The sequence below is a fragment of the Vicia villosa genome, unplaced genomic scaffold (genome assembly GCF_029867415.1).
Source record: "Vicia villosa cultivar HV-30 ecotype Madison, WI unplaced genomic scaffold, Vvil1.0 ctg.000205F_1_1, whole genome shotgun sequence".
NCBI lineage: Eukaryota > Viridiplantae > Streptophyta > Magnoliopsida > Fabales > Fabaceae > Vicia > Vicia villosa.
Window position 1 is genome coordinate 119,023 of NW_026705069.1, and position 25,110 is coordinate 144,132.

Sequence of the window (25,110 nt, forward strand, 5' to 3'; positions counted from 1 at the left end):
ACAGGTTGACGAAGTCTGCTCACTTTATACCAATGAGAATGGATTACCCGATGGAGAAGCTGGCTCAATTGTATATTGAGAAGATAGTGAGTTTACATGGTATCCCTTCGAGTATCGTGTCAGATAGAGATTCAAGGTTTACATCCAGATTCTGGGAAGGTTTGTAGAAGGCTTTGGGTACTAAGCTGAGATTGAGTTCTGCTTATCATCCGCAGACTGATGGTCAGATTGAGAGGACAATTCAATCATTGGAAGATTTGTTACGTGCTTGTGTATTGGAAAAAGGTGGTGCATGGGATAGTTATTTGTCGTTGATTGAATTTACCTACAACAATAGTTTTCATTCGAGCATTGGTATGGCTCCATTTGAAGCTTTGTATGGTAGAAGATGTAGAACACCTTTGTGCTGGTATGAATCGGGTGAGAGTACGGTGATTGGACCAGAAATTGTACAAGAGACCACGGAGAAGATTAAATTGATTCAAGAGAAGATGAAGGCTTCTCAGAGTCGCCAGAAAAGCTACCATGATAAAAGACGAAGGACACTTGAATTTCAAGAAGGAGATCATGTGTTCTTGAGGGTGACTCCTACGACAGGTGTTGGTAGAGCACTGAAATCAAGGAAGTTGACTCCGTGTTTCATTGGTCCGTATCAAATTACAGAAAGGATTGGAGAGGTGGCTTATCGTATTGCGTTGCCACCAAAGCTTGCGAATTTGCATGATGTATTCCACGTGTCGCATTTGAGGAAATACATTGCGGATCCATCTCATGTGATCCAGGTAGATGACGTGCAGGTGAAGGATAACATGACAGTTGAAGCTTTGCCTACGAGGATTGAAGATCGAAATCTTAAACAATTGCGTGGCAAAGAGATAGCACTGGTCAGAGTAGCTTGGGGAGGACCAGCAGGTGGGAATGTGACGTGGGAACTGGAAAGTCAGATGAAGGATTCCTATCCAGAGTTATTTTCCTAAGGTATGTTTTCGAGGACGAAAACTATTTTAGTGGGGGAGAGTTGTAACACTCCATATTTTCAAAATTTAATTTAATTAATTTAATTGAGTTATGAGGAATTAAGCAATTGGGCTTGAGTCGTGATTAGTAAAGAGGGGGTGCATTGGTAGGCCCTATTACTAATTAAAATAATTTTATTTTATTTTTAATAAAATAGAAGGAGTTGTGGAATAGAGAATGTTACAGCATAAGGAAAAGAGTCTGAACGTGAAAAAGAGGAGAAGCAGAGAAGTGCGACAAGAGGAAGAGCGAAGAATCAACCTTCAGGTAAGGGGGGACTCTTCCGTTTATCATCTATTATGGGGTTATAGGTAGTATGATAGAATTGATCGTGTTAATCGTACCAATTGAGTTATGATTAGGTTGTAGAAATGTTAGGTTTTGTGAGAATGGATTGGTAATGATTGTGTTGATCATGTAAGGTGTTAATTAGATGATTGAAATGTGTTATAATGTGTTATAATATGTGTTTGTTTCACAGTATATGAAATCTGGTTGGAATGAGATTGGTTTGGTAATGAATTGATGAAGGAAGGGCAAAATCGTAGACTGTTTTCTGCGATTCGGAGTTCTGGAAATCGCCAGTTGGCGCCGCGTCCAGGAGTTGGCGCCGCGAACTGCTTGGCAGAAAGCCAGGAAGTTTGGTTGTGTTTAGTACGCACCGCGAACCTTCGTTTGCGCCGTGAAGGCGTAATTCCTATTCGTTCCGCGCCGCGAATCTCTGTTTGCGCCGCAAAGGCGTAGTTCCTATTCGTTCCGCGCCGCGAACTGTGTGTGGCGCCGCGTGCTGTTGGCTGTTGGCGACAGTCCATTTTGAAAAGTTTAAAGAGGTGTAACTCTTGAACCGTAAGCCGGATTTTGGTGCCGTTTCGAGTATAGTGAAGCTAATCAAATAATTTATATAATAAAATGGTGTTTTGAGTTGTGACTCGAAATTATTTTAAAACACTCGATTTTATTTGGTTGTGGTGGTTTATACTTATAGGTATACCAATGAATGATTTACCTGTTATGATGTTGTGGTTGTAATTGGTGTTTGTTATACATATATTGTTGATGTAAAATATGTATTTTATTATGGTTGAGAAATAGCATAACTGTGTGTTGCTATAGATTATTGTGGTGGTTGATGATTAGGACATTTGGTTGTTTAATGTTGATGATAAGCATGTTATGGTTGATGCATGCATTCATAATCATTATGTGGCTGGTCCTTGACGATGGTGGATCAGTGGTAGCTAATTCCCATTGTGTGGAATTAGTGAGTGGGTGTTACCGTATCCTTGACGATGGTGGGTCGGTGAGTTGGGTTATCCCAGATTTTGGTACCACATGCATGTAGTTGCATTGCATTAGGCTACTTGTGTTGTTATAACATGAATGGAAGATTGTCCAATATTAATATATGTGTTGATTTGTGGTTTGCTTACTGATTGTATGGTTTTGAATTTGATCGTAACTGTGATTGGGTGAATGGCATGTGATTTGATATCTTATAACATTAGTTAAATGTGAATGAGACTCACCCTTACTGTTGTTATTTTCAGATTGAGGAGTAGCTCTTGTACTTGGTGAGGATTAGCTCGTCAAGTAGTTCGTTAGAGTCAGATGGGTCCGTGTCATGCTCTGGTCGTGTAACACTGGAGACGTTGTTTAGAGTTGCTTGTTAAACTATTTTATTTGGGTGTTTTATTATGGTGTTGTTTTAAGTCTATGACTTTAGATGTTGCATTATTCAGATGTTAAAGATATTCCGCTGTGTTAACATGATGATCTGAATAATTTTGATTTAACGTTCTGTTTTATGGCATGACAGGAGTATTGTTTTGATCATATGGAAGTTGTAATGCCCTTTTCATGTTTTACTCTGATTATTGTTTAATATTTATGCGGGGTATTAGAAGGGTGTTACAACTTAAACATGGTGTAAGCCCCCAAGGAAACTAAAGTCATACTCAAGTAAGCAAGTTAATTATGGTATCATGGCATCAAGAGTTTATCAAGAAATTAGACCACACAAACTTTCAACAAGAGCTAAATGATTTAAACAACAAACATATTTTTTGGTTTTTTTATTTAATACATAAGATAAAATAAAGTTAAGACTTGATTAAATAAATAAAATATTTTTGGATTTTTTATTGTATTAAAACTAAATAAAATCATAAATGATAAATAAATATAGTAAACCAAAACAAAAATGAAAAGACAAAAAAAAATAGAAAAAAATAAGAGCTCAAGTAAGCAAAAGACAAATGATATAAAGATAAAATACAATGGAATGTAAAGAGCATAAAATAAAGAGCATGATATAAAATGCGAAAATATAAATTGCGGAAACATAAATTGCGTTAAAAGTAAAAGTTAGTATAAAATAAGGTAAGTGTAAACATGGGTGGATCAAGACCTAAGTCAAAGAAGCTTATGATATCATTACATCAATCAAACATTTCTTAAGGCCTTAGGACAAACTTATCATCATCCCAAAGTACTCAAAGTAATCTCATGATCACCTTAAAGTAGATTTGAAATGACGAAAGTTCATCAAGCCTTAATTCATACCTAATTGAACAAGATGGATCATCAAAGTCCAATTTATCTAAAAAAAATAAAAAGAAGAAGATGGAGATGGAGGTTCAAGAACACTTTTCAACTCTTGATTTAAAATCAATTGAGTTTTTATGGTGATGATTAAGGTACTAAATAAATAAAACAAGAGTAAAAATACAATAAAATTAAATAAAGAATAAGCATAAGATTCTACCTATTTAATAACTTTAAATAAAATAACCAAGAGGAAAAATGAAGAGTTTTGGCTTAGTTTGCATAGAAATTGCTTGGAACTCAAAAATCACAAGTTTATAAAAAAGTAGAATTTTGGAGCTTTCAAGTGAGGGAGTGAGTTGGGAGATTTTTTGTGTGTCCTTGAGACAAGAGGCAAGGGCCTCTATTTATAGGGAAATTTTTTTATTTGTGGAGGGAAAAATACAATAAAAAAATGTACCAAATTCAAATGGTGTTAGGTTGCTTTTTGTGAAGAAAAGTGGAAGTTATGGTTCCCATGAACTTTGGCAAGCTTTATTCATGAACAATAGGGTGACTCCTATACTATTAGATGGTTGCTTGTTGGTTTTATGATGTTTCAAAGTTAGAAGCAACAAAGAATGGACTCAATGCATAATGTTTTGTGATTAAAGTGGTTTTTCGAAAATGACAATGGTACCTTTAGTGTAAAAATAAAATGATTTAATGGACAAACACTTAAACACTTGGATAATGCTTCAATTAATGGTATAAAGATTAAATTATGGACATATTTAGAAGCAATATAGGCTACAAAAAAGATTTATAGAGAAATGGTTTGAGTTTAGCAACTTGGTTGATCATGGAAAAAACAACTTCATGGTGTCATCTTCATAAATTCATATCTCCTAACTCACAAATGCTATGGAGAAGTTCTTGTACCGTTTGGAAAGCCCTAAACATCCTCTACAACTTTGATGTTTAGTGTTTCCTCAAATTCTCAAAGGAGCTTGAAAGCAAATGGCCTCAAAGTTGGGCTTAAAACATGCATTTCTTCTATAATAACAAATACACCTGATAATAAAAAAAGTTAGTATAAATGATGAAAATAATACAAACTAAAAGAATAAAATAAAATCAAGAAGAAAATATTTTAATTTTAATTTTTTTGAATAAAAAACGGGACCGGAAATAACAGAAAACGATAAAAAACATACTCCTAATTAATCGAAAAAAGAAAACGAATATATTAAAAGAAACTACATGCAACAAAGATTAATAAAAAAGACTGCAAATGATCAAAATCGAATATTAAAATACGTGGTTAAATAGACACTGACGATAAAAAGCGACTATGAACTGCACCGAAAAAATAAAGCGAGTACACAAACATGATCTGCGTGAAATGTAGATTCACAAAGCAGACAATTAAAGGTCAAAAATTGAAATATTTTTCTTTCTAATTTTCGTACAGTGTTGAATCTTTTTTTACCGGTCTACCTGTAGAACCAGTTTTTTTAAAGATAGTAAAATAATTCAAAAAGACACTTAAGGTGCTAAAAATGCATGAAATGCAATGAAAATGCGATTTTCGGTTATTTTTTACTTTAAAAAGATGCAAAGGCAAATTTTTAAATGTGGTGGGATCATAGGGTCAAAAATTTGGGTATGACAGCTACCCCTATTTAATTATCTCGAGCCTTATAACATGAAAGACTTTAGTCTTCATGGTAATAATGGCGAAAGGTAATTAAATACAGAAAGACCCAAATTTTTGTCTTCCCTACGCAACTGAAATGCAATGCATGGACTCTTTTTTTTGTACAAGTATATAATATGAGAGACTCTGAACTATGTGGGAAATATGACATCCAATTACTGGATTTGAATGAAAGGAAAAGGAATCACGACATCCAAGAATGGTATTGAATGAAGTGAGAAATGACATCCAGGTTGGCACTTGAGAAAAGGAATCACAACATCCAAGAATAGCATTGAATAAAGTGAGGATCACAACATCCAATAATGGCATTGAATAAAGTGAGAAATGACATCCAAGAGTGGCACTGGAGAAAAGGAATCACGATATCCAAGAATAGCTTTGAATAAAGTGAGGATCACAATATGCAAGAATGACATTTAATAAAGTGAGAAATGACATCCAGGAGTGGCACTGGAGAAAAGGAATCACGACATCCAAGAATAGCATTGAATAAAGTGAAGATCACAACATCCAAGAAGGGCATTGAATGAAGTGAGAAATGACATCCAGGAGTGGCACTGAAGAAAAGGAATCACGATATCCAAGAATAACTTTGAATAAAGTGAGGATCACAACATCCAAGAATGTAATTGAATAAAGTGAGAAATGACATCCAGGAGTGGCACTGGAGAAAAGGAATCATGATATCCAAGAATAGCTTTGAATAAAGTGAGGATCACAACATCCAAGAATGACATTGAATGAAGTGAGAAATGGCATCCAGGAGTGGAACTGGAGAAAAGGAATCACGACATCCAAGAATAGCATTGAATAAAGTGAGGATCACAACATACAAGAATGGCATTGAATGAAGTGAGAAATGACATCCAGGAATGACATTGGATAAAAGAGATAAGACATCCAAGAATAGCATTGGATTTAAGAGAAAAATTGAAAATTCAGGAATAACACTTGATAAATAATAATACAGACAGACATATGTTTTGGTAGGTGCCAAATAAGTTGGACTTAGATCTCAAGGTAAGATGTTGATAGGAACATGACTTTGGAAGAATATAAATGAGCATGAAATTTATTTCTATGCATGATACTGAATTTTTTCTATGCATGATGAATGATCAATGCAATGCAATTTGTTTGTGAAAACTCAGGTAGTCTCTTTTGAAGATTGGAACACTGATTCCTTAACACGGGGAACTTTGCAGACTCTGTTATGGAAGATGCTTGAACATATCTCTGTCACACTGGTAACTGTATCAAACTGATAATCTTCTAAGAAGAACCAATAAACCATGCTTGGGGATTACTGAAGAAGATTTCCTCTGATTAACTGATTGTTGTAGGCTAACTGATCATGGCTTCATTTTGACTGTTGATGGGGATAAGCTGATCATGGCTTCAGTTCTTGAAATGATTGCGGGAAATATTTCCCCAGTATGATGCTTGAATGGATCTTCTGATCAACAAATTTTGAGTTGAACAATCTTTGAATAAAAGGACCTTGAATTAACATGCCCCTGATATGATCACTAATCAAGTTGCTCGACTGTTTTAAAATTCCTTGAAAATGAGTGCTTACTCGCAAATAAAATGTTCATTTCAAAAGTGGTAATTTTAATGCAATTCTCAAGCAAATTTTGAAAACAAAATCATTATACAATAGATGAATCACTGATCAAAACACAATGGTTTATATATTCAAAGTGAAAGAAGAAGCACAAACATGATATCAAAACAAGTGATTGGCAAATCTCTTGGGAGTCAGTTTACGCAACCTTGCTGTAGTATGCTTTCAAAATAAACCTTGCTTCAATTAGGACTTTTAAGGGTTGTAATGTGGCCCGCTTCACGATTTCAGAAACAAAGGATATAAGGCTCAAATTTTTATAGTGACCCACCCCCTTCTTCGTGATGATCTCCAGTCCTATGCTCAGTTAATTCAACTTATGCATTTAGGTTCCAAGAGATTTTTGGAATTGTACTTGTGATATTTATGATGGCTCCCAAGCTAAGAGAATTTTGATATGGTGGTCAATTCTTCATTTTGATGGTAACAACATTTTGCTGTTGGTCAGGAATTTATTGACTTCTCTTTTGATTTTTCTTTTGATATCCCTAAATTTTGCCTGAACTGTTTCTTTTAATCTTACACTCAGCAGGATGCCCCAATTTTGCCTAAGTCTCCTTTATAGGTTTTGATTTACCGGGCATTTTCTTTGATGCTCCCTTTTATATTTCTTGGGAAGATAGTGACTGCCTTGCTTAATGACGAATCATTATTGGCTTTGATTGTCATCTCCAACATTTCTTTGATGTGTGAGGAGAAAGGATTGTGATTGAAACCCTTATTAAAAAGGTGTACTGAATGATTCTCTTGTAATTGAATGCACAACCAAATTAACTGAGAACTACCCTGCCCCAGGTTAAAATTACGGGTTTTTCGTATAGAAAAAGACTCCAACTTCCAGGCTCAAAAGGGGTGAACGAGGGATTAACTTCCTTATTTCTCCAGTTTTTGGGAATTGAAACAATGCCTGTACATCATCAGTAAAGTTTTATTTGAAAGCATACCTTTTAGCAATTTAGTTATTTCGTTTTCATCATTCTCCCTCTAATCTCTGCATAAGTAAAAGTTTGATAAAGAAAGTGAGAAGATATATATTTGAAAATAGTAAGTAGAATTGAATCAAAACATGCAATGCTCCTTTCATTAAAATTATCATTTAGAAACAAATAAAGTTCAATGCAGTATGCAATACAAAACAAGGAAATTACAAATAGAAAGAAACAAGGCCTAGTGACTAATCAGCAACAAGGAGGAGCTGTCCTGTCTGAAACAGTTGCTTTAGGAAAGGTTACTCTGGATTGCTTTCTCTTTAGCCACTCTATTATGGAAAATGATTAGTTTTTACACTAGGACCAACATCCTTGAAAGTTAACATATTTGCCCTCATCAACTCTTGTACTCTAGCCTTTAATGCATAACAGTTTTCCAAATCATGACCAGTATCACCTTGATGGAATGCACAATGAAGATCAGACCTGAAACCGGTTTGAAGAGGCTTTGGAGGAGTAAAAGCTCTGGTTGTAATTAGACCTTTCTGAACCAGCATAGGATAGAGCTTAGTGTAAGTCACGGGGATAGGACCATATGTGATCGTATTGCGGTTTTGGTTTTGTCCAACAGCCTGACGTTGAGGAACTTGAATGAGTTGAGGATTAACAGCAGGAGCAACAACACCTACAAATGGTTGATCATAGCATTGGGCCTTTTGACGAGGCATTCTTCTTTCATTTAAGACAACATTGGTTTCTTCCTTCTTTCTTTGAAAGTTCCCAAAGGATTTCTTTGTACCATTAGCAGATTGACCAACAGTAGACACTTTTCCCTTCTTAATCCCTTCTTCTAACCTTTGGCCAATAGTCACCAAATCTGTGAAGCTTGAAGATATACTGCCAATCATTTTCTCCCAAAAGAAAGGTGACAGAGTGTTCATAAACATGCTTGTAAGTTCCTTCTCAGACAGAGGTGTTTCACCTTGAGAGGCTAGCTCTCTTTAATGCTGAGCGTACTCCTTGAAGGATTATTTCTCCTTTTGAGACATGTTTTGTAGTTGACGACGGTTAGGGGCCATGTCGAGGTTGTATTTGTATTGCTTCATGAAGGCGTCAGCCAAATCTTGGAAGAAATGGATATGGTTCCTTTCAAGTCCCATATACCACTTGAGTGAAGCACCAATAAGATTGTCTTGAAATCAATGAACGAGCAATTTTTGATTGTTGGTGTAGGCAGCCATCTTTTTGACGTACATGACCAAATGGCTTCTATGACATGTATGCCCCTTGTATTTCTCAAATTCTGGAGTCTTGAACTTTGCAGGCATCACAAGGTCAGAAACTAAGCACATGTTGCCAGCATCAATGCTAAAGAACTTATTACCTTCCATGGCCCTCAATCTCTTTTCTAAAGTTTGAAACTGTTCTTGGAAACCTTCATGTTCAATAGCATCTTCTTGACTTTCACTTTGGACATCAGCAACATGATGCTCAAAGAGAGGATTTTCATAAGGATCTCGGATAATTTGTGCAGTGGTATGAACAACAGGATGAGGTTCAGTGAATACAGGAGCTTGAAACACCGGTTGAGAAGATTGGCCAATCATAGCAGTATGTAGCGGGGAAAATCTGAGATCGAAGCCATGGAATTGACTCGACTCAATATTTCAGTGAAAGTCGCCACCGCGCTTTATTGTTTCCAAAGGAAAAGGGAAAAGAACGAATAAAACCCAAAGTTTGTTTTTAAAACAAAAAGAAGAGATCTTAGGTACGGGTGTTGTTTATACAAGGGGAAGGTTTTAAGCACCCCTCATATCTGTGGTACTCCACAGGAACCTTTTTGAAAATCTGTGTCGTGTGTGCTAAAAAGGGTTTGTTTTATTTTTAAAATAAGCTCGGCAAGACATTAAGCCTTGTGCCTACATACCTCCTCGGTGCAATGGAGAAGTCAGAGCTAATGTAGTTCCGCTTAAAAGGGGAAAACGTTTTAAAAAACGAATAAACACTTTATCGTCGTCGGAGAGAAATACTCAGCCATTGATCTTGAGCATGAGAACAAATGAGTTTTTTGCATCGCAAATGAAAGAAGGGCTCCAACTCGGATAAAATCAACGAGTATGCCACTAGCTCTCTCACGCGGAAAAGATCTCATTATATCAATCAATTTCAAAATCATGGGGTATAACCACTTGTTTCGACAATTAATAGTGTCTAAACTTTTGAAGAAAAGAGGAAAAGGCCACTAAGGGCGAAAGATATTTTTTAAGAAAAAGGTTTTGAAAAGGTTTGCAAACATAAGAATGTTTTGGAAAAAGAGAGAAGATTTTGAAAATTAAAGAAGGGGAGGGGATGAAGAGGCCATCCTATTGCGTAAAATAAAAGCTAAGGAAAAGAACGGTCTAACCGAAATAAGAAGCCAACACTTGACATTGTGAGTCAAGGTAGATTTCCCATCCTTTGGAATATCAATACTAAACCAACACATTATCACTTGGGGATCCAGAACACATTAAAATTCTGACAAAAATCGGGCAGAGTAACGGCTGTTTTCGGGTAAAATCCTTATGTCAATGCCTTGGAATTAACCGTCAAGGGATTTCAAGGAAATACCTGCACATACAAACAGACAACAATCCAATGCCAGACAGACAGAATAACAGCAGAGTAACAACAGAATAAGGGTCCAGAGGCACTAAGTCCATAAGTCCGAATCTCCAAAATGCTAGGGATAGTAACCAATAGTCCAAAAGAGAGCCTTATGTGTTTTTTTAGATTTTTCGTTATTTATTAGTGTTTTAGCATAAAAGTAAAGTATGGTCCAAGTGGACAAAGAGAAAATGGCGGAAACATAAACATATGTCCAAATGGACAAAGAGAAAATAGCGGAATATAAACGTCCAAATGGGCAAAGGAAAAATAGTGGAATGTAAATATGATGAAATGATAAAATAAAGCGATAAAGCGAGAAATATAAAGAGCGGTATAATAAAGTGCGGAAATTAAAGTTAGTTGTTAGATGTTAAAGATAACCATCTTGAAACTTGTCAAGTATGTTATCAAAGTTAGTAAGAAAGATCGATGGTGAGTGAAGGATGTTCTCGGATTTAAATTCAATGGAACTTTATCAGAAGCTTGATAAAATCATAGCGACTACACGATAAATTTCTATAAGTCTTAAATCAACCGCATACAATTCTCTTCCATATTTGATCTTTTTTATTCGGGACATGAAATATTGCGCTATGTTAAGCAGATTGCCAAGTGATTTATGTAGAAATCATCCTACAACGAGGCCTGTCAAAACTATATGTGCTAATGCATGCGAGAGAAGTGATATGTAGATCATTCTCCGAAAGCAATACCGCACGAAAAGAAAATAGGTAACGATCTAGTCTTTACTAAGAATCCATAAGAATTCACAAGGCGTTAAGACTTTCATCGATCAAAAGAAAAAAGGAGAAGAAGAATAAACTCATAAAAGATAAACAACTCACACTATCATTAATATCATTCATCTAATATTATGGATTTAGTCATTTCAAACCTATCAACATCCTAGATCCAATGATATTAATGAAGTGGAGGAAGAAGGAAGCCAAAACAAGCATAAAAAAGGCAAAAAAAGCATTCTACCACACTGGAAATCGATTTACCTCCGTAGGAAATCGATTTCCTGAGTGCAAAGTTCAATTCTGGCGCAAAAAACAGAGTGGAAATCGATTTCCCTCTGTAGGAAATCGATTTCCTGCGCACAGTTTTCAAAAAAACAGCATTATGAACTATAAAACTTGAGTTAGGCAAACATACAAACACCTTATGATCACATATCCATTGGAGCACAAATTTTCCATCAAATCACCATCAAATAGGACCAATATAGCATCAAAGATGCATCACATACAAGCACAAAAGAATCACATTATGGTAGATGAAAAAGGATGATGAAAATTACCAATTCTTGAACAAAACTTAGATCCACTTCAATAATCACCAACACAAATCTTGATCTCTCAACAATTGAAGAAAAAAGAGTGAAATGAAAGGTGGCTTAGCTCAAAGTTTGTGAGGTTCAAGGTGTGACTCACAAACTTTATGAAAGAACAAAGAGCTTTGGTGAATTTGGTAGGGATGAGGAGAGAAATTGCAAGGGGTTTGTTGGCTCTCAAAGCTTGAGAAATGTGAGAGTAGAGGTCTCTATTTATAGAATTGGAGCAAGAGTAGTGGTAGTTTGGTATTTTTGTGTTTGGTAATTAATTTGTGGTTAATTGGTATTTAAGTGGAATTTAAATGGTAAAAAATGGTAAAATGAGGTTTAAGTGGGTTTAATGAAGGGGTTAATTTTGATGAGGTGGAAAATTGATAAAATGATCAAATAAAAAGGTGCCAAAATGATGTCAAGCTTCCCTCCTTATATTTTTTTGAATTTTGCGCACAGGAAATCGATTTCCCACAGGGGTAAATCGATTTCCACCTTCAAATTTTCAAAAATTGTTTTCTTGCACTGTTTTGATTTTTGCCCGATCTTTTACCTGTAAAATATAAACAAAAGAGACAAAACATATATTTTTTTGATTTTTGGTTAGTATAAACAAATAAAAGGCTATAAATGCTCGATAATTCCCCTCAGAGATAATCACAGTATCAAAGATAAAGCTTCACAATGGTGCTCTTGATTGATGATTGAATGCAATTGACGTAGGATCTTAGGGTCAAAAATTGGGGTATGACACGGTAGTGGCAAAAGGTGGAGAATAATTCGAAGGCAAATAAAACTCTAGCCATGTAGTTGTGGTCCTTTGGTTAGGCTGAGGGTCAGTAACAACATTAGTAACTTCTGAGACAACAGTTCTTTGAGGTGGCTCCTCTCTAGCAATCAAAACTTGCAACATCTCTGTGAGCTTGGTCATGCCTATTTTCAACTCTTATAAGCATTTGAGAGAGATTCAATTGAAATTAATTTGTCATTTGTCAACAAAGAAATTGTGGTTTATCAACATAAACATACTGCATTCTTTTAAAACTAAAAATTTTGAAATTAATTTGCTACAAATTAGCTACGATTTTAGCTACAGATTAGCTACGAAGTTTAATGGGTTCAAGTGTGCTGTTGACCTTGGCCACGTGGCATGACACGTCAGCATATTGCCACTCTGGTATTGCCACGTGGCGTGCCATGTCAACTTCTCTTAACAGCGTTAGACATGAGGGACCAAAAGTGTGGACAGAAAACTTTATGAGGACCATTCTTCGAAGGAAATTTTTTTAGGGACCAAAAACGAAGTTTGAGATATTTAGAGGGACCATAAACTTATTTAACCCTAAACCTTATTTTTATGATGTTTGGTGAGACTAGGGTATGTTGTTCTACAATGACCTGATTTATCGCACTCGTAACACGTAATATCATCATCCTTTTTCTTGTGTTCTTTCTTAGGCGGGTGAGTGTTTGTAAAGTTTATTAAACCTGTGTGTTTGAGCTTGTTCTTTCTCAAATATCTATTGTAGCACTTGATGAATAAACTCATCTCCTTTTTCTTAGGAGCTTCTTCGTCAAAATTGACATCTTCTTCCTTTGATTTACTAGTTTTAGATGATGGAGCTTTCAGAGAAAGATCCTGTTTCTCTTATTTTCCTTTCTCTGTAGTTTTCGACCTTACTTCGCTAACGGCGAGTAGTTTCATCCTATTTTAATGCTCGGCTACTTTTCCAAATAGCTTTGTAATGTCCAAAGTACTAAGTTCATTTGCTTCCTTGATAGCGGTAAACTTTGGTTGCCACTCCCTGCACATAGACCTTAATATTTTGTTAGCGCAATCTTTGTTGGAATAGGTTTTATCCAAGTTGCTTAATTTGTTGATTAAGTGGAGGAATCTAGTTTGCATGCATTCCATGGATTCTTCGGGTTCCATATGAAACAATTTGAACTCCTCTGTAAACATATTGACTTTAGAATCCTTGACGTCGTTCATACCCACATAAAGAATTTGGAGAGCGTCCCACATACCTTTAGCACTCGTATGATGTGAGATCGAGTAGAATACTTTAGTTCTTAGAGCAGCTATAAGTATATTTCTCGCTTTTAAATCATATGAAACCTCTTTGGTTTCTGTTAGGTGTCAAATTGTGTTAATATTTGCTCTTATATTTGGTACCTTCCGATTATTTTTATCGCATATTCATGGATCCCCGTTTATTTTGAAGTAAATAATAGTAGTTTAGTTTATTAAGCTTTCGTTTTCTGTTAATCTATTTTCTAGTGATTTTTGTGCAGGTTTTCTTTTTTGGATGGAATTTGAGGCTTGGATTGATGAACCAATTGCAAAGACAAAGTTTCAAAATCTTGCTCAACGACGCGTCGCGAGCTGGAGCGCGCGCCGTGCGCTGTAAGAGAAAATAAAGTTCAAAATCCAGTGACTTCCGCGCGTCGCGAGCAGAGGAGCGCGTGATGCGAGCTTTAGGGCGGTTTGATCATTAATGAAGGGCTCGTGACGCGAGATAGAGCGCGCGACGCGCTCTAGACAGATTCTGATTTTTGTATTAATTTAAGGGTCAGTTCTGTTTTTGAAGGGGTTGCACCATTTTAAGAGCCAAAGAACCCTAATTTCAGTATTGCAACATAGAATCGAAGAATCGAAGCATTGATCATCGAGAAATCACCGTTGATGCTTGCTATTCTTCCTTCCTTCTTGTGCAAGCTACCATGTCAATGGATAGCTAAACACTTTTCGTGTCAAGACTTTGATGTAATCTTCCTTACTTTTTGTATGTTTTTCTTATGAATATTGTGTATGAACTAGTTATTAATCAGTATAGATGATCTAATTTGTTTATTCTTGAATTTCTATGGTTAAAATGTTTGTGAAAAAAAATATTTCAATCTTGATCTAACTCTATCATCTATCAAACATTAAGTCTAGACATAGAATTAATGGTTGATAATCGCTTTGTATCGGTTTATAAATGTTATTTGTATTGTTCAATCGGTTGAGAAATCGTTGGTTAAACAATAAAGTAAACCTTGCTATAACGTTGCAGAAACGAACGGTATAGACGAACGATACGTGAAGTATTGATTGATAACGACTTCATACGCATGTTTGTAGGAAGACATACAATTTTAGGTCGATTTAATCAAGTCTTGATATTTTTCTTTAAACTTAAAACTTTCCTAATTTTACTCTTTGCTACTAAATTTGTGAATGATCTTTTACCAAACCAAACTCAAAGTAACTTTAACTCAAACAACATAAACTATAGAACGGCGGTGATATCGCACCAATCCTTGTGGAAACTATAAACTAAAAGTACTCCAATATACTTTCAACAGTTTTATCATCCGTCCAATCCTTAGGAAGTTTTACAACACCATCAACACCCGTGGAGATGAAAGGTCCTTCGATGACAACACACCACGTATTTTTTTTAACTGATAATTGGTGCATATTCATAATTGATTGGGTGTGAATATGGAATTAGAAAATATTCTAGAGGGGGAGGAGTGAATAGACTAAAAAACAAAAATTTAACTGATTCTTCAAATAAGAATAATCGGTGGTTTTTTAGAGTTTGCACGCAGAAGATTTATAGAGTGAAAATGTAAAATTATACTCAATAGAAAATTATTAGGTAGCAACCCTAATCAATTTACAAATATCGTAATGATTAGTTGAGGAAACACAATGTATGCAATTGAATCAATTAAGTCGAATTCTAAAAAGCACGATGTTTCGCAAATTTTAATCACCACTATAGCTCTTAATGGTTTTCCGATTCCAACAAAACCTAAGCTTTCCTAATTAAATTGCTATTACCAAAATGTAAACCTAAGCACATATGTTCTACGAAATGCAAATGAGAGAGAGAGAGAGAGAGAGAGAGAGAGATGGCACAACCATTTAAAGAGATTCGACTCTTTTGTCCTTGCATTACTCTCTGTGCACTATTGAAAGTACATGCATAATTCCACTAGATTTTGACAAATATACAAAGAGTTCATAAAATCACTTATCTGTAATAATGCTGAGGACAATAAAACTTCGATTCCAAATCTTGACTTGTATAAATGGCCAACTGCCAAACCCCTTATGCACAATCTTCACTCGATTAATGTTTCCAATCTTCCGATAACACCAATGTTGCTTCACCTTATTTGTAGCCTTCCAAACTATCACTACTAAGACAATTCTGGAGATAAGACCTTCTTCTTTTCACTGGAATTTGTAAGCACCTGTGACAACAAACTCAATCTTGCAATAACCTGAAACTGTTTGAACAAATTTCCAAGAATGATTAGTTTTAAGAAAACTTCTCCCCCAATCAATTAGCATCCAGTCATGATTAAGATGTGAAAATAAATGAGGTTGAGGTGAAAGAATTCCGATTGCAAGAGTTTCCAAGAAGTGGTTGATTTTGACAGAAATTTCACAAACAATTATGAGAACTTTCACAAATGATTATGCATTCGTGTTGTGAAAAAGTTGACTTGAAGCTTATATATGTGCTTGAGATGAAGCAAACAAAATATTGAAAAAATTGGTTAGATTCGAATAAAAGTCTAAGCATGTAATTTTTCAAATGAGGAAGTGAGTGGAATAAGAAAAACTGAAAATTTGACCCATTTGTAGTTGATTCGGATCAAGTGCAGAGTATGATTCGAATCACAGGCCACGTGATTCTAATCACGTGCAATTTTTTATTCGAATCAATTGTTCCAGAATCAAATGAAAAACCAAAAAGCTTGCATGATTTAAGTTATCTGTAAGGAGTGATTTGAATCAATTTGGACTGAGGTGATAGAAAAAAGGTCTGTTTCGAATCATGTGATGACCCTGATTCGAATCAAACGATTTTAGAAAGTTTTTGGTGATTTCTTTTCTATTTGATTTGAATCAAATTACATTTGTAAATGATTGATTCGAATAAATATCTCAAAAATTGATTTTTCATGTTTTTAACATTTTTCTTTGCACGTGTTTTGAAAAGAACGTGCAATACTTTTATTCCAGAAATTCATAGACTTGACTAATAACATTTTGATCAAGTTCAAATATAATCAAAAGGTTTATGCATGTTAAAAGATATGAATTATGTGTGAGTAATCTATGAGAGAGACACAAAGATAGAATACGAAAGTGATTAAACAAAAAATCAAAACACAAATGTATAAGGATTTCCCCCGTATAAGATGAGGATGTGCAACAACAAATCCCTCTAAGGATATACAGGTACAGTGACATGGAGATTTATAAATAAAAAAAAAGATAATAACTAAGTTTTTTTTTATGTATTTCAATAAACTTTGATTTTTTTTAATGGCTAATGGAAAATGTCAATGCTGAACTACCCTCAACAATTATATTTTTGATCGGACTTTATTATAAAAAAAATTGAAGAACTCCTATTCACAATCCTATTTACATTATGGAAAAGATATATTTACACCATTTTAACACCTACACCGTAGATGTGTATGTAAAACATACACTTTTCATTTTATAATAATTTATCTTCTCTTGATTTTTGTGCAAAGTTGTTTTGCTGTGTTGTGATAAATTACAGTGTAGATACAGTGTAAAAAAAACCGTGTTAACACAGCAAAGCTCTTACAATTTTCATAGTTTAAGTTTGTGCATTATTTTCTAGCAAGTAGATTCATTTATATATTTTTATACATTATTTTTTGTTAAGTTTCTTGTAACACAGTCTTTGTTGCAAGACAATCTTTAACACTTGAACTTTAAATCTACCAACTTAAAACTCAAAAGGATCAAATTATAGTCGTCTTAGATTGATCATCAAAATTATTTGTTGAAAATTATAATTTTCATTGTCAAAGAAAATATATAATAGATACATCATATATAATTGATTGATCATCAAGTTCTTCAACTTTTATACCATATTATAAAAACTCATATAAATCACATCTACATAGGAAACTTTGCTGCAAGGCAAAGATGATTCTTCTTGTGTTGAGTGAGTCCTGGCCACCTTTCGGTATCAATATCTTATTTTAACAATCCATGTGGCAATTCCCAATCAAAGGAGTATAAAAGATTGGCAAGAATAAGTTCTAATGATGCAACTCCCATAGACATACCTGGACAAATTCTACGGCCAACTCCAAAGAGAATTAGTTCAAAATCTTGCCCGAGAAAATTAATAGAACTTTCTAAGAATCTCTCCGGATAAAACTCTTCCGGATCTTTCCAAATCTTAGGGTCTCTTTGAATTTCCCAAGCATTCACATAAACTATCGTCTTTGCAGGAATTTGATAACCACCTATGATGCACTCTTCTCTCGATTCTCTTGGCACAAGCAATGGGGCTGGTAAATACAATCTCAATGTCTCTTTTATCACTGCTTTCAAATAGATGAAATTTTGTATATCATCTACATCTAAAAATTCTTTTTTGGATGTTGAATTTCGAATCTCTTGTTGCACTTTTTTAATTACTCTTGGATTTCAAATTGGTCGTAAATAAAAATATTTTAAAAAATAAAATACGCTACTTTACCCCTCTATTTTTAAAAAATCCGAGGTAATAGGTCATAAAAAAATTTTTATATTTTTTTAAGGTGATATTTGTCATGGGTTCGATCCCCAGCAACTGCATTTTTTAAAATTTTAAAACTACGCTAATTTGTACCTCGATTTTTAACAAAAATTGAGGGGTAAATTTCTGTTAAAAAAAACTAAAAGGTGATAAAGTGTAGTTTTTGGGATTCGAAGACATGTCCTCTAAATACTTTACCCCGTGGTTTTCATTAAAATCGAGGTAATAGGTCATAAATAAATTTTTAAAAAAATTATAAGGTGTTAAAATGTAGTTGCTAGGATTCGAAGAGGCTTCTTCTAAATACTTTCCCCCTAGGTTTCCAGCACAATCGAGGGAATATATGGAATTTTTTATTTAAAAAATTAAAACGTGACGCGTTTATGGTTTACACTTCAACTTTTGTTGGATGACGTGAAATATTCCGTCATGAAATGTATTATTTGTTGTAGTGAAGCTTCCAAACGGTGATGATTCTTTGTATAACCTTTAAAAACCTTCATGTATCGCTCTACCAGATACATCCACTGTAAATAAACTAGACCACAAATTATATTCTCCCTTACTAGATGAACAACTAAGTCAACCATAATGTCAAAGATAGCCAGTGGTAGAAGTTGTTGCATCAAGACATGACGATCATGAGATATTAAGCCAAATAAACTTGAGATCATTCATTGACACAAGTTTCTTCATATTTGATGAGTATCCTTGGAGAACTTTGATACCCTGCAAACAATCACAAAAACTATTTTTTCTTTTTTAGATAGAGTGTGACATGCTGGAGGAAAATAGACTAGTATTGTTGTATACCCATCACTACAATATCTTCACGAGATTTCTTAGTATCCTTTGTCTTGCATTTATTATTGAGAAGTGTTTCAATGAAATTACCACATATATTTTTCTCCACATGCATCACATCAAGACAATGTCTTACATCAAGACTAGACCAGTATGAAAGATCAAAGAACACCAACTTCTTTCTTTAAATATTTTTCTCCACAAGTTTTTTTTGTTTCTTTCCAATGACAACATTAATTTGTTATTGTCTTTTATAAACTTCATTCCCGGTTAAGGGCTTTGGAGCGATATCAAACTCTTTATCTCCATTAAAACCCTTCTATAGTCTACGGTATGGATGATTAGGTCTTAGAAATTTTAGATGTCCGACCAAGATAAATTGTGTTTTTTCCTTTTTGTAATTGGTGGTGACATGTATCAAATGTCATGAGAGAGCAGGGCTCAAAAAGAATGGTGTTCTTCCATCCTCATTGGAGAACAATGGTGTCTTTTGTTGGCTGGAGAAGAACAATCTTTAGTTTACTAGGACTCAAAAAGTGAATGAGATAGACTTAACATTAACTCTGAAAGAATAAAAAATTTAGAGAGTTTTTATCTCGGTTTTCTTAAAAATCGAGGGAACATATCCGATGTAAAATCTATAAAAAATAAATGCGTCTTTTTGGTTCTAAAAGGAATAAAAAACTTAGAGAGTTTTTATCTCGGTTTTCTTAAAAATCGAGGGATCATATCCGACGTAAATTTGTAAGAAAATAAAGGCACATTTTTGGTTCTTAAGTTCAATGTAGAATAATTATACACATATATATAGATATATAACTTGGATGAAGACTCTAGTTGAATATCATAAAATCTTAGATATCCACACAATTTTGGAAATTGCAGATAAGATAAAGTAGGCATTGTTTAATAATGCATATGTCGACGTTATAAATCTATGAGAAAAAAAAATCTAATTTTCACAAATTTTATAATAGAGTCAGTCAAATTTAATAAAAAAGTTAATGAAAATACACTAATAGTATAAAAGAATTTTATACAATTAATTAATCATAGAAGTTGAATGTTAGAAAAAATTTGATTTTTACTTTAATAATCTATAAAGTTATGCAAACGGATGATAGTTTGACGTTGTAAAATATTTATGTGTGTGTGACACTAATATTTATTCCATTTCTAAAAGAAAGTTCATGTGGATTGGAGCAATTAACTCAAATTTGGACTAAAATAAGTTTCAATTAATAAATGATTATTGTTGTTATCTGATAATCTAATGTTATACGACGCCTGGTGGAGTTTCTTTTGATATGTGGTCCATCAACTTTTGATTATGGTGTCCATAAAAAAGTTATTTTAAGTTTTATCAGTAAAAGATTCTAGTTATAGATGAAGTGTAAAATCAATAATGAATTAAGTAGAGGAATTATTATTTAAAAATATATATTTTATTTTGGATGCGAAATATATTTAACCTCAGCTATAGAAACGAGATAACATAGAGCGTCATAAAAAAAACACTACTTTATCCTTTGGTTATTAAAAATCCAAGAGGTAAGGTTATATGCACATGAGTTCGATCTCCAGAATCTGCATTTTTATTAATTTTAGTACTGGATGGCGCGTTAATTATTACCTCTTGGTGTTGCATAAAATCGAGGTAATAGCTCAAAGTTTTAACCTCGATTTTAAAAAAAAAAGGAGGGTATAAGATTTTTTTTTAGTATTGTCGTATGCACCTGTATTACATCGCTATGTCACAGAATATAGAACATATTTTACAGAACTGAAACAGAAATATTGTACATTTTCCCAAGTTCTCAAATAGAAACATTGGACTACAAATATTCATTGTTTACACCAAATGAAAACCTAAAATCCAAAATGACACACACTTTATAATTTTACAACAAAACTAAAACAAATAATTAACCAACAAAAGTAATAACCAAAATAAAAAGTTTTGTAGGTTGTCCAATAGGATTTGTCACTAGTCGTTAAGCACCTATAATTTGAACAACATTTGAAATCAATTAGGAAAATCAACAAGAAATTTAAATCTTTAGTACAAGGAATAGGCCTTGCACTGTTCCCACAGAAAATCCCGAACCATGGTACTTGAATCTCAGTAGCCCTCAACTTTTTATATATCTGTCTGGTACTAAAGTGCCCCATAGTAGACCAGTTTGGTACATTTGCAACTGCTTGTCTCTGTCTCAGAATTGCCTTAAAAATCCATGAGTGTTGACCTCTATCCTCAAGCTGTAGGATATCTCTGTTCTTCAGATAATAGCAGTTCATCCATTTCACCCACAGGGTATCCTTTTTATTGCTAAGATTCCATAAGAGTTTCAGCATAGTCAAGTTATTCCAAATCTGCATGTCAATGATGTTTAGGCCTCCAAACTTCCTGGGTTTACAGACATCTTTCCATGCGACAGGGCTCTTTCTACTGATTGAGGCATTACCTGTCCATACAAAAGATCTACAGATGGCATCTATATGGTGGATAACATTTTTGGGGAGAGGCAAGCATTGGAGCCAGTAATTTGCAGTAGAGAAACACACACTTTTCACTAGCTGAATTTTCCCCGCATAACTCAAAAGTCTACTACTCCAATGTGTAATTCTGGCTGTGATCTTTTCAATTAAGGGACTGAATTGATGTATTTCTAACCTTTTGCTTGACATAGGAATGCCAAGGTATTTAAAGGGTAATGTGCCCTCTTGGAAAGTTGTCAAAGCTTTAATTCTGAGACAAGTCTCCGCATCAGCACCTCCAAGATAAACTCTACATTTCCTTGGATTAATCATCAGACCCGTTGAAGAAGAGAACTCTTGAATTACTTGCAACATCATCCTGACAGAATGCATATCAGCCCTGGCAAACATGAGGACATCGTCAGCAAAGGTTATATTGGTAAGTTGCAGCTCCTTGCATTTGTGATGGTGTTTAAACTCATGATGCCTTTGCATTTTATGGAGGAGTCTGTGTAAGTACTCCATCATAAAGACAAAAAGCAAAGGGGATAGGGGGTCCCCTTGTCTTATCCCACGCTTGGCATGGATATGACTAGTATAGACACCATTTACATTAAACCTGTATGAGACAGATTTTACAGTGATCATAATCCAGTGAATAAATTGATTTGGCAAGCCTAGTTCCTTCATTATCATCTCTAGAGCACCCCAATCAACCATATCATATGCTTTTTGTAGGTCTAGCTGTAGCATACATCTAGGAACCCCTCCCTTTGTAGTGTAGCCTCTCAGTAGCTCGTATGTAAGGAGGATGTGATTGTGTATTTGTTGGCCAGGTACAAAGGCTGCCTGATTGTGACTGATGATAGATCCAATTACTTTTGCCAATCTACTGGTGAGAATCCTAGAGATAATCTTGTACAGGGTCGTACAACCTGCTATAGGTCTGTAGTCCCTAATAGTCCTTGCCTCTGCACTTTTTGGAATCAAGGTCACTATAGTACAGTTCACTGCCTTGTATAGGTCACCTTTATCAAAGAAGTCCCTTACAGCTTTCATCACATCATGTTTTATAGTCTGCCAGCTAGCTTTGAAAAATTTAGCCCCAAACCCATCAATCCCTGGTGCTTTAAGATCACCTATACCCTTTAATGCCACAGTCACCTCTTCCTCATTAACAGGGCAAATCAAACTCTGTCTTTGATCAAATGTGAGTTGTGGACCTTCTCTCATAGCATTAATGTCCACCTGTTTGATTTCTATAGCTGCAGTACCCATAAGTCCTCTATAGAAATCAACCACAGTCTGCTCAGTCTCTTTCTGACTTGTAATAACTGTACCATCATCCCTATGAAGCATATGCATACCTATGGCAGAATGTTTAGCTTTAATGGTAGCATGAAAGTACGAATTATTGCCATCTCCTAACTTTAGCCACTCAATCTTTGATCTTTGCTTCAGAATTTTCTCATCAAGTTCATTCAGGGCAAGCAACTTCTCAGTACATGTCTGCATCTTCTGAACTTTACACTTATCCAAGGGATCAGCATTAACAGCTTGATGGGAAATAGTTAATTCATCTCTGGCTATCCCAATTAATCCAGATCCTACCATTATAGTGATTAGCATAATTATCAACAAACATACCTCCATGAAAAAGATGTTTCCTGATATCCTGTGCTTTATTCTCTTTGACCCTTGTTTCCAGCAAAATAGTAACTCTAGGATTGAGACTCTTGAGGCGGGAGCTAACCTCACGTAGCTTTCCAACTTTATTTATCCCCCGTACGTTCCAAGCTACAATCATGAGGCATAATCCTGATACACTAGGGGATTATTCAAGTCCCCTAATGCATCAAACCCATTCCAACAATTGGTAATCACCTGTTTGTGTATGCTCCTCTTAACCCCATCTCTTCCATTTAACACAGTTTCCCATTCTTTTCCTGAGTCTTCAATTCTGACCTCTATAGGTCTAATAACCTCAGTAGTAATAACCTCCGGAGTAGCAATCTTGGGAGTCTCCTTTACTACAGGTACAGGATCCAGCTTCACTTCAGTTGGTGGAATCTTAGGCTGCCATTTCTTTACCACTTTTTCCTTGCAGTTGTGACCAAACTTTTGGCACTTTCCACAGAAAAGTGGTTTCCATTCGTACTCAACCGGTTGTACCAGTTTCCTGCCTTCAGCATCCTTGATGTTAATAGAGTTTCTCATTTCCTGCGTAACATCCACCTCCACGAGAATGCGGGCATATGAGACTCGGGCCTTGCTCGCAGTGCATTCATCTGTTACCAGCGGATTGCCCAGAGCGCTACCAATCTTGTTTAAACTTCTAACTCCCCAAAGATGCAATGGCAAGAGTGGCAACTTTATCCAGATTGGTAGTGAACGAAGCATATCTTCTTTCAAGCTAAAACCTGGCCTCCAATCTTGAAGCATAAGAGGCATATTTCGTAGAGTGTATGGGCCTTTCATTAGCACTTCCTCCTTATCGCTCTGAGTTCTAAATTTCAGAATGAAGTAGCCTTCCTCATGATACACCATTTCTGGGAGTTGTACAAAATTCCACATCCTTTCCATGTAATGCTTCAGCATGTTTAAACTAACTTCGCCCCCAAGTACATACAGAATCAGAGCCGAATCCCAGTAGATCAATTCAGATTCAATATCTTTCTCCTCAATTTCAATCTCAATTTCTCCATCCACCAACTTAGGTGCTATGAACTCCATGGTTAGCCCCTTTGCCGGATTTCAATTATCACTCAGGACATCAACCCACAGCTTCCGCTTCTCAGTCTCATTCACTTCCTCTTTCCCTGTGATTAGGGTTTCAGTTTTGCTAACAGATGGAATGTCAGCACTCGTCTTCCCTTTGGAAACAGCCGTAGAAGATTTACCCTCAGAATCCTCACCTTCACTTTGTACTAGCACCTCCGATTGAGCTTGGTCTCCGGCGCGATTTTGCAGTGGCGTTGATACCGATTTCTTCGGTCGTCCTCGCCCTCGACCCATCACGCTTCCAAATCTTTTTATTAAAGAAAGATTTGGTTCTAAAGACGTCATTTTAGTTCTAAATAAAACATAAAATTACAGGAGTTAAGAATCAAAGTTCAAATCCTAACTAACTTTTTATGTCAATTTTGGTGATAACCAAGAAAACAGATTAATTTTATATATATATATATATATATATATATATATATATATATTTCATTCTTAAAAAAAATCATGTGGATAGTAATAATTAACTCAAATTCGGATTAAAATAAGATTTATATTAATAAATTAAGGGTCGTGCTAACGAGTGCCCCAGGGGCACTGGTTAAGCATTCCTAATAATGAAAATATGTATATTCAATGCATTGAATATACACAATATTTTTTAAAAAAAGTTAATTATCTATGTTTTCATGCATTGATTACATAAATTTTAGGTTAAAACTTATCTT

At 34.9% G+C, this 25,110-nt stretch overlaps 1 protein-coding gene and 1 pseudogene across 1 annotated transcript; both read right to left on the reverse strand.

Moving 5' to 3' along the window:
* Window positions 1-17,619: 17,619 nt before the first annotated feature.
* On the reverse strand, window positions 17,620-18,285 carry LOC131625318 (cytochrome P450 71B37-like; annotated as a pseudogene).
* Window positions 18,286-23,461: 5,176 nt separating this feature from the next.
* Window positions 23,462-24,391, reverse strand: LOC131625319 (uncharacterized). Its single transcript, XM_058896190.1, has one exon. It carries the CDS (start codon window positions 24,389-24,391, stop codon window positions 23,462-23,464), a length of 930 nt encoding a protein of 309 aa, XP_058752173.1.
* Between the last annotated feature and the right edge of the window lie 719 nt (window positions 24,392-25,110).

Coding starts and splice junctions, on each gene's coding strand:
- LOC131625319 (XM_058896190.1), bottom strand. CDS start 24,391: ATGGAGTTCATAGCACCTAAGTTGGTGGATGGAGAAATTGAGATTGAA.